General features: G+C 47.8%; 2 protein-coding genes across 2 annotated transcripts; both read right to left on the reverse strand.

Annotated features, from left to right (window-relative positions):
* Positions 1–573: 573 nt before the first annotated feature.
* HOXB2 (homeobox B2) lies at positions 574–3,575 on the reverse strand. Its single transcript, XM_072356697.1, has 2 exons — positions 2,759–3,575; positions 574–1,570 (listed from the first exon to the last, which is right to left on the reverse strand). Exons 1-2 carry the CDS (start codon positions 3,144–3,146, stop codon positions 987–989), a joined length of 972 nt encoding a protein of 323 aa, XP_072212798.1. The 5' UTR covers positions 3,147–3,575; the 3' UTR covers positions 574–986.
* Positions 3,576–8,494: 4,919 nt separating this feature from the next.
* Positions 8,495–14,537, reverse strand: HOXB3 (homeobox B3). The gene is given in 5 exon segments (XM_072356637.1): positions 8,495–9,510; positions 10,550–10,805; positions 10,807–10,841; positions 10,844–11,103; positions 14,368–14,537. Coding segments are annotated over 4 exon segments (1,200 nt in total). The 5' UTR covers positions 10,986–11,103; positions 14,368–14,537; the 3' UTR covers positions 8,495–8,743.
* Between the last annotated feature and the right edge of the window lie 404 nt (positions 14,538–14,941).

Below are 14,941 nucleotides of genomic sequence, written 5' to 3' on the forward strand. Positions count from 1 at the left end.
TAACGCCGATAATCTCCCCTCGTCGGCATTTGCTGCTGCAGAGCGGGGAGAGCCGTGGGATGCGGGAACGGAATGTGCGGGGGCTGCGCTCGCTGCCTTTGTGCCCCGCACCCGCCGCCTCTGCACCGCTCCCACTAACAAAAACCCGATGGGAATCATTGGATACCAACGTCCCGCTTCAATTCCTTTCCCCAAATCGCCACAATAATAATAATTAATATTATTATTATGAACGGAGCTGGAAGAAAATGCGGGCTCCGACTCGCGGAGCCTTAAGGACTGTTGGCTGCGAGCGATTCCCTTTGTCTTCGCTCTTTCAATGCACACCAACAGACATCACACTGCTGCAGATCAGGGGAGAGGAAGGAGATTGATTCAGGCCAACAAACCATTTCAAACGAAAACACTCAGCAAAGCGCTTCCCTCGGTTTTATAAAGGCATTTATTTACTCTATGAAAATAATGTCCAATAAATAATTTGCCATTTGCTATTAAAGGATTTGAATAAATAATCTACATCTAAAACTTAAAAAGGAGGAACGAAAATTCCTCTGTTGTTTTTTTTTTTTTCCTCGTTATTATTTCCTTAAGAAATCTAAAAGTCTCGATCTGATTCCTGAGAAAAGTCCCTTGAAGGATTCACAATTGTTTTCTCTTTAGGGCGGTCATCACTGATGCGCATGGAAACTATTGTGTGCTTCCTTTTAAATAAATAAGGGGAGGGAAAAAAGCCTATAATTTAGCGACTATTTTCTATTTTAAATAATAATAATAATAATAAAGCTCTTTTCTATGAGCCTTCTAAAATAAATACTGCGGCTGTGATTCGGGTCCCTCAACTTGAATGTCCGCCGAACGGAATGGGGTGATTGAATGGGGGAGGATTTGGGTTCGTTTTTGGGGTGACCCCCCTCTCGTTTGGAGAGCTGAAGCTGTTCGGAATGGGGCAGAAAGGGACAATAAAAAAAAGAGAGAAGCTGGGACCGCTATTGGAAATTGAAATGTTGCAGATCTATAGTACAAAGTGCGCTGGTAAAAAAGTCCAGATCTTCCTCCGAGAAATGGAGGGGGCTCTCCAAGGAGTCCTGCAGAGAGGGGGAGAGCTGCAGGCAGGACTCTGCAGAGAGGATGCTGAGTTCCGGCAACCAAGGCGAGCCCTGGCTCTCGGGGAAGCCGATTTCCGACGGGGGGGGTCCGGACCGATCGGTGTCCCGAGGGCTGCCGGGCTGCTCGGGCTGCGCACCCCGGTACGGCCCCTGGCACGGCCCCAAAGCGGGGCTCGCCTCGGCCTCATCCGTGGCTTCGCTGCCTTCATCCAGGCCGGGGTAGGTGATATCCCCGTCGGGGGGTTCTTTGTACTGTGTTTGCCGTTTGTGCTTCATCCTGCGATTCTGGAACCACACTTTGACTTGCCGCTCGGTCAGGTCGAGCAAAGCAGCGATTTCCACCCGACGGGGCCTGCAGAGGTATTTATTGAAGTGGAATTCCTTCTCCAGCTCCAGAAGCTGCGTGTTGGTGTACGCTGTCCGGAGCCGCCTAGAGCCGCTGCTGTCTGTCAACCCCTGCGTGTCTTAAACACATAAAACCTCACATTGCAGGGAGGGAGAGGGGCCGGGGAGAGGATGGAGCCATCCCCCCCCACCACGGGCAGGGCGCAGCGTCCCCCCACGGTACCCATCGAGGGGAGGTGGGGTTGGGGAGCCGCTACGAAAGAAAACAAATGTTTAATGGCCTTCTTCCAATGGGGATGAGGATTGGAAATCGCTTTCTTGCAGCCATGTCCCAAGGTGGAGAAAGGATTTTGTTCCCTGGCTTCTCCCTTTAGACACCTTCCTTCCCTGCCTCGTTTTCAGACATGGAGAATTTCGAACCCCTTCCTTCTCCCTTTTTATTTAATTTACTTGATTTATTTTCTTATTGCTACCTTAAAGCCAGCAGGTTAAGAGCTGAAACTGCGGAGCTTTGATTTCATTATTCCTGCGTTATCTGATCAACGAGCTCTGATAGCCGCCCTTCTACCTAAACATTCTTTTACCTGAACGGTGCTACAGGGCTGCCGAGCCCCATATCAAAAAGGAGCCTCGGAGGGAAGACATTCATTTATCCGGGTGTTGAGGGGGCTGGGAATTCCTATCTATCTATTCGTTTATTTTTGCTATAGGAATCTGGCTCTTCCCACTGCCTTGGATGCTCGGGGAGTTCTGCTCGCTCTCCTTCTGCCTTCCTATCTTGCCAGCAGCACCCCCCTCTTTACCCACCACTCTTTCTTTTCCCTCTCCGCTCTTCTTTCGGTTTTTGTTGCTTTTTTTTTCCCCTTTATTCCCCCTATAGGTTGTAAAAGAATTCGAAGCTGGCAGGGGAAGTCAAGAAAATGGAGCCGTGGCTCAGCTGCCAAATCCTCCCTCTGTAGCTAATAAAAAAAACCCGGCTTCCCCGGAAATCTCTCCCTCTTCTCTTTCGCAGAAGTTGCAGCAAATTGCTCTTTTATTTGCGGGGGGGAGGAGGCAGTATAAATTCCCCCCCCCTCCCCTCTCATTTCCCCCCCCCACCCCCCCTCCTCGCCCCGGCTGTGTGCATTGCTGCAGTGTTATTTTATTGCGTGACAGTTTCGGAGAGGTGCAGGGCAAAGTCTGCTTGGGGGGGCGGGGGGGGGGGGGGGACGGGGACGGGTAGGGCTGCTGGTGGGATGGGGATTGTTTATGATTCGGACCCTCTCCGATTTCAGCCAACACCCCTTTTACCCCCTCATTATACGAACCTGCAGGAGATCCTGCGGCGGGGATCGGCACCGAGGAAGATGATGGGGGGAAAGAAGAGGAAGATGAGGATGGAGCCTGGGTAGCTTTCTTGGACGATTTCTTCTCCTTCATCCAGGGGAATTCTGCTGCCAAGGGGCCGGGCTGTACCGGAGGCTGAGGCTGGAGCAGGCCATGGGATGCTCTTTTTTGGCTCCTCGGTCTTGCCTGGCTGCTGGAACAAGGATTCAGGCTGAGGACGGTTTGCTCAAAAGGAGGAGGAATTAATGTCGAGTCCTTGATTGATGAAGTTTGAAATGTCTCCAGGACAGCGGGAAGAGACGTCAGGCACTCTGCGAGCGAAGGCTGGCTATTTATAAACCCGATCTCCCTCTCAAATTCAAAATTCATGGCTTTTCCAGGGCCCAGGGTTTAAAAAGCGGGAGGGGGGAGGAAGGAGGAGGGGAAGAGAGGAAGAAATCTAAGGGCCTCAGCTTTTATGGCAGTGATGATGATGGTTCTCGGGCTTTTTATAATTGTTATATTGCTGATAATACAGGCGTATGGGGACCTTGCTCTATTAAACTCGAGACTGGGGCGAAATTGCAGCCAATTCCTGGTCACGTGGCCACTCCTGGCCAATGGCAGGCGGGGCCTGGTGGCAAACAGAAAGCATTATTTTCTTTAATTGATTAAAAAAAAAAGAAAAAGAAAAAAGACGAGAGAGAAGATCCCCAGGAAAGGATCCCCGCCATCACTCCTCAGCAAGCAAAGGGCTGCAGGGCGGTTCGGTGGGGCCAGAGGGCAGGGAAATGCTGCTTGGGGCTGCTGGGTGCTGCCTGGCAATGCATGGGGCTGCTGGGTGCTGTTTGGTGCTGTTTGATGCTGCCTGCACTGCTGGGTGCTTCTCAGTTCTGCCTGCACTGATAGGTGCTGTGTGGTGCTGCCTGCACAGCCTGGTGCTGCTCATTTCTATCTGCACTGCTGGGTGCTGCTCATTTCTCTCTGCACTGCTGGGTGCTGCATGCATTTGCTGGACGCTGCTCATTTCTACCTGCACTACTGGGTGCTGCTCAGTTCTGTTTGCACTACTGGGTTCTGCAGGGTGCTGCATACACTACTACTGGTTGCTGTATGGTGCTGCATGCACTGCTGGATGCTGTTCATTTCTACCTACACTGCTTGGTGCTTCCTGCCATCTCTGTCCTGCTCTGCCTTTTCCATTTGCTCATCTCCACAAAGTTCGCACCCCCCGGGGGGATGCAGGCGTGGGAAAAGCGTTTCTGCCCTCCCGAGGTGCCCGCATACAGCTGGGGAGAAAGCGGCCCGAACCGCAGGAGAGCTGCTTGGGGGTATTTGCATCCCATAAATACATCTCCGAGCTTGAGAAGTTCGGATCAGCGGGAAGGTCTGCCTGAGCCCGGCTATGATGCACTTAGGAAATCAAGTGAGCTTTCAAGTCAACTATAGTCAGATCGGCCCGATTTAGCTCCTTAAACGACTTTTAAAGTAGCAGTGTAATCCTTCTGCTTCTAAAGCGACACTTAATGGACCCTTGGCACTTTCCTTAAAGGCCAAACGTGTTTTTAAGGTCATGGATATCTCTGAAATCACATTTCTTTCCTTCCCACCTTATATTTCCCCCCCCTTCCCATTTCCCCTTGCCAATAAACGGTTCCACTTCCAGAGTTTACTAAATAAATACATAAAGCGAAAAGTCCCTTCCCAGGAAGATTCGTTTCTTTCTTTTAAAGTGGCCGAAGTTCGCACAACCCGAAAAGAAGAGAGAAACAATCAATCTTTCTCCTGTTTTTTGTTTTTTTCTCGAGTGAATTTGACAGCTCAGCCCGGCGCTCTAGGCAAAGAATTTTGGCTCTAGCAAAGGAATCCCTCAATGCAAAATAAAGAGCCTTAAAATCAAAGTTAAATCCAAGGGGCCGGGTTCGAGAAGAGTAGAAAGTAACCATTTCTTGGGGTGGGGTGGGGAGGTTAAAAAATAAGTTGTTTGCTGCAAAATGGAAGCTGGGATGGTTTCGTGTGTGTTTGTTCAAGCTCCACTTCTCCTATTTTGCAGCAGGCGGGGACTGGCAGGCTGCATTCACACGGGGGGGGAAGCCTAGAAACTTTTGTCACTTCAAGCATCCGTGTGGGTGGGGAGGGTTTCAGAGGACCAACATAATAATGAAGCTGAAGCTGAAGCAGCGATCCAAGCGCAGTTTGGCAAAGGGGCAAAAGCAAATTAAAGAACGATACGAATACAAAAAGCGGTTCGATTGAAGGCTTTGGGGTTTGGGAGGGTTTCCTGAAGTGTTTAACGTTCCTGTTATCGAAATAAACATAAATCTCATCAGATCGGGGGCAGAAGCACGAATTCAGTTTGATTTGGGGTTGTTTCTTATTGATTTGGATGGAAATGCATGTAGAGGAGTTCTGGTTTTGTCACTAGGAGCGGTTCGCAGCCGAAGAGTTGGGCATGGAAATCCTTTCCCAGCCTCCCTCAGCTGGTTCCGCTGCTTTTGCTAACACCCAAGCTGCAAAATAAAACAAAACAACACAAGAGAAAGGCATCTCTTGGGGAAAGAGCGATCTCTTTTCTCACGCGCTCCGAGGAAAATAATGTGAGCGCTCGGGGGGAGGGCATGGCCTGATGCGAAGTGATTCCCAAGGCTCGGGAGCGGTTGGGAGATGCGATCACTGCGGGGCGAAGCCGGGCCGGCTCCCCTCATCGAGCGACCCAAACGGAACGTAAAGATGAGGTGATTTGCAGGAGTCCGTGCAGAAAGCGTCAGAAGAAAGCATGAGAAGCTCCCTGCCCCGAGCATCGCCTTGAGCTCTCCTTAAGGATCCTTAACTCGATGCTGGGGGACCCCTGATACAAAACCCCATTGGGTTGTGGGATCGAGAAAATGATATTCAGCAGCGGGGCGATAAGGGGGAGGGAAGCCACTGCCTGAGCCTTTTATTTGCCCCGATCCCGATCAGTGTTTGCACGCTTTTATGCTTTTAAATTATAGTATCCTAGAATGGTAAATTGCTCTGTGCATGGATGGGCAGAACCGAGCACCGATCTTGGGAGAAAAACAAGCCCTGTCTTTCTTTTTATACCGCTATTTATTATTGCTCGAAGGTTATAATTATTAACCTGGACCTTCATTTATTCAGCGAGATCGGAAAGAGGAAGAAGCACGAGTTCATTTCTCAGGGTGATCTCTCTCCTCCCCCCAATTTCACGTTGGGGGGTGGGGGGTTATTCGGACACCCACGGCTGCTCTTGAGTGTGCACACCTGTGTGCAAAACCACGGACAGAGCACACACACACACACACACTCGCACCGGCTAAATGCCTCCCAGCCTTTCCCTCCCCCCATATCCCCCAACATCGGAGCATTTCCAGCCTGACATCAGCTCCCCATATTCCCCATTCCAGAGCCATAAAACTTAGATCGTCCCTCGCTGCTTTCACGTAAGTTTTCTTAAGGCTTTGGAGCATAAAAACACGATTATTGCACCGTGCGATCCTTGCTGCTGCCAAGAGCTGCTCCCCCCATTGCTGGCTTCTACAGTGCAGCCCTTCATAGCAGCTTTCTGTCTCTTAATGACAATTCCCAGCGTGCTTGGATGAAGATACGTGTGCTGGTGCTTGTGCACGCGTGACCATTCCCATACGTGTGAGCAACACGGCAATTCCCATTCCCTCCGCTTCTAAAATCCCTGCGTGGAAACTCGGGCCCTTTTCTTTTATTATTAGTAGTATTTCGGGCGTGATTAATCATTTTCCTTTGTTTTCATTTACGACCCAATGGCGGCCCGGCCCCGGAGCCACGTGACCCCCCCTTTGTGACCGCGGGTGCGGGGTGGGGGGGTGGGGGGGGCACGGAGTGGGGGGCGGCCCTGGGGTGGGCGCGGCCCCAAATCACGGCCTCTCACTGAGGACCGCGTGGGCCGCCCCGCTCCCCGGCCTTGTCTGCAGAGCTCTTCGTTCCTCTCTTTCCTTCCTTCTTTCCTTCCTTCATTTTTGTTTCTTTTTCATTTTCCTTTTATTTGATTTCCTTTTTCTTTTTCCTTTTCCTTCTTTTTTTCCTTTTCGTTTCCTTTTCCCATATCGTTTTCCTTTCCCTGTATCTTTTCCTTTCCCTTTTCCTTTTTCTGTCTTCTTCTTCTTAATCTTCATCTCCCTTCTCTCTCTTCCTCTCCTTTCTTCTCCCTCTTTTTCTTCTTCCTTTTCCCTTTTTCTTCTCCCATTTTCTTCTATTTTCCCTTCTTCCTTTTTTCCCTTTTCCCTCTTTATCTTTCCTTTCCTTTTCCCCTTTTCCCCGTTCCCTTTTTTTCCTTTCCCTTTTTTCCCCCTTTCCCTTTTCCTTTATCCTTTATCCCTTCCCTCTTCCTCTGCTTTTAAACCCAACTGATAGGACGAGATGAAATTGATAACAGAAAGTTTATTCAAGAATTGCTCAACAGACAACCCTTAAGCAAGGAAATAAAATAACTACTATAAGAACAAAGAAAGATCTCCAAAGAGGAGGGGCAAGATGGGAGGGAGGGATTAGCTATAGTTCTTCTAATTCAGGACTATACAATTACAGTCTGGTTCTGCTCTCATGCCTCCAGTAGAACTAATTACATTATTCATAAGTACGAAGGTAACATAAAACTACTCGTCTTTCTAAATTACAGTAACTAAAATAAGCTTGTTGTACAATGACGAGGAAACACAACGTCTTTTATAACAAGTAAATACTAAAAAAGTACAATTTGATTCTTTTTTTTTCCCTCATATAAATACATAATATTGGGGATAAATAATACAAAAAGGAAAATATTTTAAACTGGCTATAACCAATAAATATATATGAATGTTCACCAGAACACACACCTATTGAAGGACGTCTCGACTGAGTTCAATGAACGCCCTTCAAAGTTGTTTTTATACCCATTATATGTAAACTCTAAGTGCAACAAAGATGTCCAGACAATAAAGCATTAGCAAATCCTAGAGATCCATTCACTTCTGCTTCCATTGGAGGACATTCCATTTGTTCAAATATACCCTGTTTTCACGTAAGGTCAAGAGAAGAGGAGGAAAGAAGCATAGGACTTCTAAGTCTTAAGATTGCTTTTCTATTAATGAACCCTAAGAAAAAATCCCCCCCAAAAAACAAATAAAAAACAAAAACCCTGGCATCATCAAATGGAAACTTCACATCATCGGTGGCAAAGGTGGAAAAATATTCAGACCTGTCAACATTTTCTTCCTCTCTTTGGACTGCCGTTCCCGTTGGTGGGGCTTTAGGCAATTTAGAAACTCGTTTCCTAAACCTTGTTGCAGTTCTTAGACCTCTCTCATTTTCTTTCCTTCTTTTTGTTCTTATGTTTGAGAGGGGAGGTGTGGGTGGGAGGGGAAGAGCGTGGATCCCACGTGTTGGCAGGTGTGTATATTTGCCTTTTGTGTGGGGATTGGTGGGAAGTAACTCAGCGAAGAAGGATGCCCTGCCTTGGCAGGTTGGGGAGGAAAGCACAAAGCTCTTGATTAGGACTGAAGTGGAGGGCAGCTTTCTTGTGCATCCCTTGTGCTAACCTGTTTAGCCAGGTGTAGGTGCAGAGGCACCAACTGTAAAGGTTTGGCTGACCATCTGATTTCCATTGGCCAAGAATTATCAGCGATAATCTGCCCTGGGTTTGGAAATTAAGGGTGTTGCTGCTAAAAATCTGCTAGTTTCCCATAAAACTCCCCCAAAGCCACTTCAGAAACATTTGTGTCGACACACAGGAGGTATATCTTTTCAGAGAGAGAGATGCTTCCAACATTAAATACTGAAATCCTTGGAAATTGTGTCAAACAGCCCAGAAATAATACTGGCAAGCTGGACAGCTTTGTAGAACTTGCCTAAATGAAGAAAGGAAGAAAACAGCTCAACACAAATGTTTCTGAAGGCCGTCCTGCCCCGTGCCCCCTCCAAGTCATGTGTTGGTTGCCATCCAGTTCACTCGAACCCATCCCTGCTCCCACTCACAGGTGGGTCAGCTTGGGGGCCTCCTGGATTCTGCCCTGAGAAGATGCGTGGTGAGAGGAAAGGTCTGTGTAGGTGGGGTGGGGCTCGCATGGTCCGTGGTGTTGGCTTGGAGGCATCTGCGGGGGCCCGCTGTAGTCCATGTTGGCCGCCTGGTGATGTGGGAGGTGATTGAGGCCATAAAGGGATGGGCCAGAGGTGGGCAGTGAGTCCACATAGTTACCTCCAACGTAGACGGGACTTCCCTGCATGCTGGGAGTCCCGTAGGTCACCCCGTTCCCTTGTAACACATGGGGGTCATACTCGGGGGCCGTGTTGGTGTACTTCTGTTGGGAGGGGCAGCCTTTGATGGGGTTTTGGTAGTTAGTTGACATGGCGTAGGCATTTTGGTGGGGCTTATTGAAGGAAGGTGGGGAAGGGGCATCATAGTTACTGCTCATGGTGTGCAAGGCGTTCATAAACCCGGCGGAGGATTGCATGGGTTGGGGGGGGCTGCCGGTGGGGGAAGGCCCTCCAGAGGAAGAGCCCATCCCTTTCGACTTCTGATCTTTCTTATACTTCATCCTCCTGTTCTGGAACCAGATCTTGATTTGCCTCTCGCTGAGGTTCAGCAGGTTGGCCATCTCCACACGCCGGGGCCGACACAGGTAGCGGTTAAAGTGGAATTCCTTTTCCAGCTCCACCAGCTGAGCACTGGTGTAAGCTGTGCGGGCTCTCTTGGAGGCCGAGGAGCCTGGAGGGCTTTTCTCGCCGCTGCAGGTTTCTGCTGCCCATGAAATGAAATAAAAGATAATTACTTACACGCAGAAATTGAATGCATCGTTTCTTAATAAATCCTGGAACAGGCATGAGAGCTCGACCCCCCCTCCCCCCGCTCCTCACCCCTTTGCATTAGCCTGCACTCCATAATCATGTCATTTATTAAGAGTTCTGTTCTCCAAAGCTGCCCCTGGTTTATGAAAATTTGATCATGTCATGTAGAAAAGGATTCCAGGGCCATTTATTTAGGAGTCGATTATTTTCAACAGATAATTTTGAGAAAATAATATTTGGCAGGGGGGCAGTGACTGCGAAGCCAATTAATATTAACGTGGGGCAGTGTTGGGAGGCACTTTGTTTGCAGAAGTATGGATACACACACGTGCACGTCTTGTTTGTGCCTTGTATTTGTGTAAGAGAATGATCTGCACGCACATTGTTAAATACCAAATTCCATTTATACTGGTATTTTTGTACTATAAGCATGTGCATAACGGATATATGGTATTAATACAGTGAAGCGTGTGCTGCAGAGTTTATACAAATACATTTGTCACAACAGTGCCATTTCCATGCTGATCTTTTTTTCTCTTGATGGCATTAGAGATGTGTGCATGCATGCAAAAATATCCACCTACTTATGCATATGCTCCCTATATGCACACATGCACTCGGAGCACTGTGTTCACTGCTGTGTATGAGGCAGGGGGAAGGAAGAGAAAAAACACTCAGCTTCAGCATCACTGGGCAATTGGTGGGTGTATATTTTGGGGTATGTGTACCTGCACAGTCAGGCAGTGGCCCTATTCAGCTGCACTTCCCTGCCGTGCTCTGGTTGTTGTAGGATAAGCCAAGTGTTCTCAGCCAGCACTGCAGGATGGAACAAGGCCATGGGGTGCACATGGCTGGTAGCTGTGGGTTGTGCCCAGTATCTTCATCCTCACTGCATTCTTTCCCACCCCCCGTCCTTCCCCTAAACAAGACCCCATTGCTCTGTTACCCAGCGATGTAGGAAAAGGGATGGTCACAAAAGAAGAATGGTGTACCTGTGCTAGGGGAGCTGCTTTTCTGTTTCGAGTTTTGCCTCGATTCTTTCATCCAGGGGAAAATCTGCTTGGTGAGACTGGCGTTTGCACTGAGGTTGGCTTTACTCGGGGCACTTTTGCTGCTCCCTGACTGGTTATTGCTGTTGCTACTGGTGCTGTTGGTGGTGGGGTTTGGGGGTGGTGAGACAGTCGGAGGCGGATGGTGCTCTTGGGGCAAACTCGGCCTCATACAGCTCCCATTCAGATCTTTACTTTTTTGCGTGCTGGGTCGTGTTGCCGAGGGACTGGAGGAGCAGGCAGACCTCTGGAAGTCGTTCTCCACATGGGAACCAGGTTGAAAGGGCTGCTGGGGGCCCTCGTAGCCAAACCCATTGGTGCTCCCATAGGAATAGCCCCCAAAGAGCGCAGAGCTTTCGTAGTACGTTGTCTTCTGCATCTCCAGGATTCCCCAAAATGATTTTTCCAGCTACCAGGGTCTTGACACCCCTATGGCAGAACATTGGCACCCCAAGGCCACGTGACAGGCCGTTTCCAGCTGTCTATTGGAAGCTGACCTGAAAGGTTAGGAGAAAACACACAATAATAGTACCCGGCCTATGAATCCATCTTGGGGCCTGAAAGGCACATGACATGAATAGGGTCCTGCAGAACAGGGTGAACAGATGCTTTGAGCAGATTTTGTCCTGTGTGCAGCCTCAGAAGGCTCATCAAATGTTGCAGTGCAAAAGTGCTGAGCTGATTTTTTGGGGGTAGTTTTCCTGGCTGTTGTTTGTTTGCCCCTTTCTTTCCCTTAGAGCATAGCAGCAAGGTTGTAGAACTAAATACATTTTCTATAAGTACACATGGCTACGTCTGAATACATCTATTTACATCCATATTTCTCTCTGTATAAGTATATACACACATGCATTCACACATACACCCACTGATATGGGAGTATGGATGTATATGCAGATCCATGAGCAGCTAGCACAAGTATTAATGTAAATATAAGCCTACAGATGAATAACTGCTAACTACGAACATGAGAGGAACGAGACTCTGGCCTTCCTATCTCCTATTCAAATCAAGCACAAAAACCAGCAGGATGTTACAGAGTCAGAAAAGTGCACTAAGTTTAGGGTAGGGCCATTCTCTTCTCTGTTTGTTTTTAATTGGAAATCAGCAAAGCCTTGATATGCCCTATCCAGGTAGCCGTGTCCTGACACACTTGGCTCAATTTGCTGTTTACTCAGAGACTCACAATGTCTTTGGAATTCAGAGCAAATATTTTAGCAGATTGAAGCAAGGGCACGAATTCAAGAATGTGTTTCCTTTGGCCTGTTTGTCAGCCTCCCCCCCCCCCCCCCCCCCCCCCCCCCTCTTTCTGGCAGCACAGGTTGTATTTAGAAAACATACCCCTTCACTGCACTGCTTCAACGCTTGTCGGTATTGAATCTGGAACTACCACTGCCGAGATGTAATTCCAAAACCACTTTAATTGCTGTTGTGTTGGTTTTCTTTTTGTTTCCCTCCGAAAACAAACACATCTCCGGACCATTTGTTCCTAACTTTGGAGTCCTTTGGTATTTTAACATTCCTCTCAACCTCAGTCCAAGATCGGAAAGTCTAAAACCCATTGCAAACCCTCAGATCACAAAATGAAACCTTTCTCTTTTCATTCTCTCTTCATGCCCCCCCCCCCCCCCCCCTTTTTTTCCCCCACCTCTTTATGAATTTCTCCCTCTCTCTGATGCTTTTCTCCCTTTCTTTCTCTTCTCCCAAAGCACAAAACTTTCTCTGCCGTGAAGACAGAAGAGAAATACCCTTAGAAACACGAAAATCGTCTTGAGCAGAAAATGATCTGATGGATAAGGATGAATCAGGCAGCAAACATCTTTAGAAAAGGCAGAGGCTCCTCTCTGCAGCTCTCAGTTGGCAAGAAGCCACTGTACTTAAAAAAAAAAATAGAAAGATATCCATTGTATATTTAATCGTATCTACCGTATATTTAATTGCTTCTGGGCTCTCCGTTCCTCTAAATAAAACAAAATAAACTCGGTGGAGATAAAAAGTCTCATGCGATAGATCCGAGCGTTGGGGTTTGACAGCAGCCACAGCTCGGCAATAAATAAGAGCTTTTTCCCCCTTCCTTTCCCCGGCTGCTGAGCTCCTCTCTCACGACAGACGAAACCCCCATCTACTTTTAACACGGCCGCAGACAAAGTGCCCACGAAGGGACTGTTTGGCTTTTTTTGCACTGATTAAAATCCTTTATGCATTCCCAGATCTGTATTGCATCTTCCGCCGAGATGCATTATTGTCTGCGGCGAGAGTGATATCCTTGCTGGGAGTTATTCTCATTTGGTTCCCTCGGCATGATAAATAAGTCTTATTAAAAAGTAAACTCCGCTACCCTGCTTGAGAAGCCGGGAATTAATTAGCAAACAGCAGCGCCTTTCTTATGAATAGGTTTGTTGAAATCGTCTGGAAGGGCAGAGGTGGGAATTTCTCCAAGGCCTTCCTGTCTGCCATAGGATTCTTAAGGAAGAAAAAAGAACACGAAACAAACCAAAAGCAGATCGGAGCTGGGGAGACTCAGCAAGAGGGGGAAAAAAAAGAAAAGCGGCTAAAAATAACAGCGATTTCTTTGGGTTTTGTTTTGGAAACGTCCATAAAAGAAATTTACGATCCCCCTTCGCCCAAAGGCTCTTTTAGCTCGTGGCATCCGCCGAAGGTTCGCTTTGTACCTCATCTCTCAAACGACGCTCATTTATCTTCGCCGAAGACGGCCGCGATCCTAATTATTGACCTCGGAGGGATTGTTGGCTTTCAAAAAAATAAATAAATAAATAACTGATAATAATAATAAAAAGATCTCGGGAGGAATGATAAATATTCGATTATCTCCTGTTCCAATTAAAGCCGCCGGGATCCGCGCTGGGTGCTTCGTAATGCTTCAACTTTCACTTCGAGAGAAGGGAACGTTTAAACACAAACTCTGTGCCCGGAACTTTGGAGTGAGAAGGTGTTGAGATATTTCTTCCCCCCCACACACACACCTCGCCCCCACCTCCTCATCCTCCTAAAGAATAATAAAGATCGGGGGTAGGTAAAGGTGATGGAGGGCTGAGAGAAGAAACGTGGCTCTCGGAGGGGAAGGGGGGTTGGAAAGAGGAGAAAAGAAATGGAAGGCGGATGTATTCTGCTGTAAAAAAAAAAACCATCCCTCCATGTTGGAAACCCTAAATTCACAACCTGCCTGTTTGTGAAGAAGAGAGGGGTCTTTCCCCTCCCCGCCTCCCCCCCCCCCCCCCTCCTCCCCCTTCCCAAGGTACGTTTCCCACAACCGGGCGAGCAGGAGCAGTCCCGGTTTTCATCGCAATTATTATTAATCATAAAGATGCTAAACGTGCCCTCCGCGATAAGTCGGGCTGCTCAAAAAAAAAAAAAAAGAAAAGAAAAAAAAAAGAAAAAATAAAAAAAGAGAAAAAAAAAAAAGGAAAAAAAAAGAAAAAAAAAAAAAAAAAAGACCTCAAATCGCAGCGACCGCCTCGCGATGGATCTGCCTGCAAAATAGAGACACAGTCCTAAAATCTCCCTCCTCCCTCCCCCCACCGCCGAGCTTCACCCCAACCAGAACTCCCCCAGTTGTAAAGCGGGGGGGAGGAAAAAAAAAGAGGGCCCTGGATGAGGGCTGCGAAAGAGTCTCTGCGTGGAAGGAAGCTTAAAGCTTGTGAACTCTTTCTTGAACCGAGATTGGAGTCATATGGTCATAAATCATTGGGGACATATACTCCGCCATTCACAAAGTGATAGCCTATTTGAGTCCGGCTTACCTTAGTCTCTGACGAGCAAAGCACGGGCAGACATAATATATTTTCACATCCAGCATCCACGCAATCAATAAGCAAGGAATGACCCCCTTCCTTTAAAAACGTTAAAGGAATATACGAGAGAGAAAGGGGGGGAAAAAATCCGGCATATGGATGGATGTATGTATTAAGAAGAAAAAAAAAGGGAAAAAAAAAAGAAGAAAAAAAAAAAAACAGGGGGGAGGGGGCTCAGCCAGTGGAGCTTTCGGTTACGGCAGCTCAAATTGTCTCTCTGTCTCCGTTTGGGGAGGGGGGGGGGAGGAAAAATCAAGATGCTTTCCAGCTTTCCAAGATGTGCGGAAAAGCTGAGGGCTTTGAATGGACAAACCCCGAGGTTCTGGTTGCCCTATAGACTGGTACGCTCTGCTCACTGATAACAATGGCCTCTGCTTTAGCACAGCAAAGGGGAAGAAGGAAAGGAGAAGGGAGGAAAAAAAAAGAAAGAAAGAAAAGCTGAACACAACACCCCCCCCAACCTCCCCCCCCACCCCCCTCTTTTAACTATGCAATGCTTGGCTAGGATTAAAATAATAACGAA

The sequence above is a fragment of the Excalfactoria chinensis genome, chromosome 24 (genome assembly GCF_039878825.1).
Source record: "Excalfactoria chinensis isolate bCotChi1 chromosome 24, bCotChi1.hap2, whole genome shotgun sequence".
NCBI lineage: Eukaryota > Metazoa > Chordata > Aves > Galliformes > Phasianidae > Excalfactoria > Excalfactoria chinensis.

What these genes read in the sequence shown, in the direction of transcription:
- HOXB2 (XM_072356697.1), bottom strand. Translation starts at nt 3,146, where the DNA reads ATGAATTTTGAATTTGAGAGGGAGATCGGGTTTATAAATAGCCAGCCT. An exon ending in CGCCGCAGGATCTCCTGCAG is followed by an intron (nt 1,571 to 2,758) that starts GTTCGTATAATG and finishes TATGTGTTTAAG; the next exon opens with ACACGCAGGGGTTGACAGAC.